The sequence below is a fragment of the Octopus bimaculoides genome, chromosome 27 (genome assembly GCF_001194135.2).
Source record: "Octopus bimaculoides isolate UCB-OBI-ISO-001 chromosome 27, ASM119413v2, whole genome shotgun sequence".
NCBI classification, from domain to species: Eukaryota; Metazoa; Mollusca; class Cephalopoda; order Octopoda; family Octopodidae; genus Octopus; species Octopus bimaculoides.
Genome location: NC_069007.1, coordinates 5,386,030 through 5,391,327, shown reverse-complemented (window position 1 = coordinate 5,391,327; position 5,298 = coordinate 5,386,030). Strand labels below are relative to the sequence as shown.

Sequence of the window (5,298 nt, the reverse complement as noted above, 5' to 3'; positions counted from 1 at the left end):
CAACGGAACAGCCTGCTCATGAAATTAACGTGCAAGTGGCTGAGCACTCCACAGACATGTGTACCCTTAATGTAGTTCTCGGGGATATTCAGCGTGACACAGTGTGACAAGGCTGACCCTTTGAATTACTGGCACAACAGAAGCAGGAAGTAAGAGTGAGAGAAAGTTATGGTGAAAGAGTACAGCAGGGTTCGCCACCATCCCCTGTTGGAGCCTTGTGGAGCATTAGGTGTTTTTGCTCAATAAACACTCACAATGCCCGGTCTGGGAATCGAAACCACGATCCTATGACCGCAAGTCTGCTGCCCTAACCACTGGGCCATTACGCCTCCACAACTTATATGCAAATGCAACTTATATGTGAATGCTACTTATACATGAGTATAGATGATATTTTTCTGTCTATCTGTTGTCTATTGTTGCCATGGGATACCATTGCTAACCCTCACTAGTGTATTAAAAATATTTTTCTTTTTGTCTGTTGTCTTTCGTTGCAGATGGGGTACCATTGCTAACCATCAATAGCAGATTAAAAGTTTTAGACACCGGACTAAAGATCATCAATATCTCCCATGCTGATGAAGGAAATTACACCTGTACAGCTGTAAATGATGCTGGCAACCAATCAACTACAGGAGTTCTTTCAATTGAAGGTGAGATTTAATTTCATTGTACTTCCAATAATTCATATGTATGTATATATATATATATATATTAGGATATGCAGAGTGTTCGTTTTTGGTAAGGTGAGAATTCTGCTTATTTATATATGTTTTCCTGAACAATACTATGCTGATGAGCGGAGTCTAGATTCATTCTAGTAATCGCGAAATCGGTCGATACATAGTTGAGTTATTTAAAAGAAAGTTGGTCTTCTTCTGTTGGTTGTTTTTCCTCGCATTCGGTACTAAATGTGCTTATTTTGGGAAGTCCAGTATGTGGCATTATTATTCTGTAGTAATGCTCCTTATATAAATATAAACGAATAATTATATTCTTGGGAATAGAAATTTCCCCTATGAATTTTTTTACACACTGGCTTCCTGATAAAATTCTTGTAAAAGATTTTTATCCCTTTTTGAATTTATTAATCAAATATATATATATATGTGTGTGTGTGTGTGTGTGAAGAAAATCAGGTGAAATGACTGACTACAAACATTAAATGGAGTAATAATGGATAGGGGCTCCATATTTCGTCATGCAACCATAATACACTACAAAATATATTGAACGTTTTTATAAGTCAATAACCATGTTCTACTGTGTTAGCAGTGCTCTTACATCACTTATTAAGCTCAATTCTGTAGAAATTATCGACAGCACTGATTTTTGTCACACTCTATTTCTATTCATAGTACCTTGTGTATGATACATTTTCATCAATGCCTAGGTACTTGTGGCATTCTTTGTTTGGGACAGGTGAGATAGTGAGAATTTTGATGCACAGGTATTGGGTGTGGGAGACTGATTTTGGCCGTTCAACAATCAAATATGAACATTTCTTTTGGCCAAATTCCATTCCTGTATCAGATGAAAATGTTTTTACTTATTCCAGCTGTTTTCTGGCATCAATAACATTTTTAGCATAAATCTTGAAATCATCCACAAAGAAATTTGGGGTTTAATTAATATCTCTTGCAGTTGCTGATTCTAGCTTGTAGCCATTTGATTTCTGTTGCAGGAATGATAATGGATTGAATGCCAGAAATCACATAAAAATAGATATACATGAAAAATGTACCCTGGGTATGTTCACTTTGAAATATTCATAATATTGGAGGTGATCATTCCATCCTCTATTCTAAGCAGAAGAATTGCTGCCTGGATCTTTGTGAGCATCTCAACGACAGCAATAAAGATAGCAGGCACTTTTGGTAAATGGAAACACTTCGCCAACCATGAGTGGGCAATAAAGTCAAATACCTTCCTATAATCAAGCCATACTGTTCCAAGGTTCTAATGATGCTTTTTTGTTTTTTTACCTCAGACAATACAGCTTTGTTTATCAAAAGTTGTTTGGTACACACCCACACTCCCTTCTTTCCACCAGCCAGCTAATGAGTCACTGTGTTGTTGGACTTACATTTGTCCTGGAGGAATTGGTTGAGGCAGCCTGTGTACGTTTTGTACATAAAGTTTAGGCAAGCAATGGGCCTGAAGGTTCCAGCCAACTCAGTGGTTTAATTCTTGGTTATAAGATTTGTCTATGCTACACCAAGACAATTAGTTATGTCAATCTGAGCTTCCATAGTTTTTCTGTAAAATGTCAGCCTCTTATTCCAGTATCCTACTACTAAGCCCCATGTGTATGTACGTATGTATGTATGTATGTAGGCGTAGGAGTGGCTGTGTGGTAAGTAGCTTGCTTACAAACCACATGGTTCTGGGTTCAGTCCCACTGCGTGGCATCTTGGGCAAGTGTCTTCTACTATAGCCTCGGGCCGACCAAAGCCTTGTGAGTGGATTTGGTAGATGGAAACTGAAAGAAGCCCATCGTATATATGTATATATATATATGTATGTGTGTGTATATGTTTGTGTGTCTGTGTTTGTCCCCCCAACATCACTTGACAACCGATGCTGGTGTGTTTATGTTCCCATAACTTAGCGGTTCGGCAAAAGAGATCGATAGAATAAGTACTAGGCTTGCAAAGAATAAGTCCTGGGGTCGATTTGCTCAACTAAAGGCGGTGCTCCAGCATGGCCACAGTCAAATGACTGAAACAAGTAAAAGAGTAAAAGAGAGAGTAGTGTATGTATGTATGTATGTACATACATGTTTGTGTATGCATGTGTTTGTGCGTGTGTTTGTGTTTGTGTGTTTGCTCGTTTGTGTGTCTGTTTGTGTGTTTGTTGGTTTGTTTGTTATAATAAAAACAATTTTACATTAAACGGAAGGATTATTCAATAGTTTTGGTAGAGAACAAATCTATTATTCTTTAACAAGAGTAAGCTAAGTGAGTGCAATCTCTCTCAGTTATAGTTCACTAGGCTTTGAATGGCCTGAAGCTATAATAAAAGACGCTTACCATGGCACCATGCAGGTGGACTGAACTTGAACCAATATCATCGGGATACAAACTTCTGAACCACATAGCCAGTGCCTGTTCTTAGCCAAGCCTGCATCACTAAAAACAAATTTTATTTATTAATTTTGGGAAAACATTTTTAGGAGTTTGTTACAGACATTATAAAAGGCCTTTTCCATTATTGTAAAATTTCAGGTGTAGCTGTGTGGTAAGAAGCTTGCTTTCCAACCACATGGTTCAGGGTTCAGGCCCACTGCATGGCACTTTGGGCAAGTGATTTCTACTATAGCCTCAGGTTGACCAAAACGTTCATTTTTCATGTTGGCATGGGTTGGGTAGTTTGACAGGAGCTCTCCAGCCGAAGTGCAGCCCAGGCTCTATGTCTATCTTGGCATTGTTTCTTCAGCTGGGTACTCTTCCTAACACCAACCACTTTACAGAATGTACTGTCTTTATGTCTGTGTTTGACCCCCTATTACTGCTGGAGGCACAATGGCCCAGTGGTTAGGGCAGCGGACTCACGGTCATAGGATCGCAGTTTCGATTCCCAGGCCAGGCGTTGTGAGTGTTTATTGAGCGAAAACACCTAAAGCTCCACAAGGCTCCAGCAGGGGATGGTGGCGAACCCTGCTGTACTCTTCCACCATAACTTTCTCTCACTCTTACTTCCTGTTTCTGTTGTGCCTGTAATCAAAGGGTCAGCCTTGTCACACTGTGTCACGCTGAATATCCCCGAGAACAACATTAAGGGTACACGTGTCTGTGGAGTGCTCAGCCACTTGCACGTTAATTTCACGAGCAGGCTGATCCGTTGATCGGATCAACTGGAACCCTCGACGTCGTAAGTGACGGAGTACCAACAACTGCTTGACAACTAGTCTTGGTGTGTTTACATCCCCACAACACTAGCAGTTCAACAAAAGAGATCAATAGAATAAGTACCAGGCTTAACAAAATGTAAGTATTGAGGCTGGTTCATTCAACTAAACACAAATTTTTTTAAGGCGTTGCCCCAGCATGGCCACAGTGTAATGCCTGAAACAAATAAAAGATAGAAAGCAGATATTAGCATCGCTCTTAACATAACAAATTTGTTTATAAAAGCAAAAAAAAAATCAATTAATTTTTTTTTTTGCGGTTTTTTTTCTTCCATTAAGATTATCTATTCCACTGCTGGCTGTACTCTTATGACATGTATTTTTCTGGAAGTGTATTTGGATTTGTCGCAGCACATTTACTCAATAAAACAGGTTTTCTCAATCCCTTTACAGCACTGGAACATGATGTGAATAGATTTCCATCATGAAATCCAATGTAATTTTCACTGAGAAACACATATTCTTTGTTATGAATATTTATAATTCGGAAATGTCTAATGCTGATACAAACTGTATCATTATTCAAATGTAATTAGAATTGTGATCATGCTTCATAAACAAATCTTTGGAGATATGTTTATATTTACAGGAATCTATGGACCGAGGGCATTTCCTTTATTACCATGATAAATAACAATTTTTGGAGCAATTTAACATTTTTCATGGAAAATTCCAAAGAAAGGAGATATTTTATATTGACAACTGAACTAATGGCATTTGTATTCATTCAGATATATCGTCCCATTTTTAGGAAAACATTTTTATTACATCGACTATCCTTCCTTCCTTTCTTCTTTCTGCATTGCTGTTTGAAATAACAGCTATAGCTTCATTTTCTTTAATTTGATCTTTTTTTTCCCTTTTACACTTTCTAAAAGCATGATAAAAATTTTGTAGAGGGGTGGTCTGAGGTTAAGACGATAATTAAATAACAGAAATAAGGAGATTTTCGGTGCTATTTTCCTCGTCTCGAATGTTACTGACATAACTTTCTAATCTGTATTCTCTCAAATTGTCTTCAAGAAATAGTAATCCAGGGATTGAACTTGGCAACTCCTCATCTTGAACATGGAACTATTACAGATTTCTAATCAATATTCTCTAAACTAGCAGAATCATTATTGTGCAAGGAAAAATACTGTGTGACATTTCTTCTTACGTTACGTTCTGAGTTTATATGTTGCCAGGGTCGACTTTGCCATTCATTCTTTCAGGATCAATAAGATAAATACCAGTTAAGCACTGGGGTCAATGTAATAGGCTTACCCCTATTCCTGAAATTGCTGGCCTTGTGCCAAAATTTGAAAACAACATTTACTGAAATTCTCTTTGAATGAGAGACAAAGATACACACTCTCTCCTCGCTCTTTCTCCCCTCCCCCTCCCCC

The 5,298-nt window shown here is 38.1% G+C and overlaps 1 protein-coding gene across 1 annotated transcript in view; it reads left to right on the top strand.

The window, feature by feature from the left end:
- The window catches only part of LOC106867625 (roundabout homolog 2), a 387,456-nt gene that overhangs the window by 363,282 nt on the left and 18,876 nt on the right, over positions 1 to 5,298 (top strand). The window contains exon 8 of the mRNA XM_014912549.2: positions 498 to 653. Coding sequence (XP_014768035.1) covers positions 498 to 653 — 156 coding nt within the window. The remainder of the gene's footprint in view (positions 1 to 497; positions 654 to 5,298) is intronic.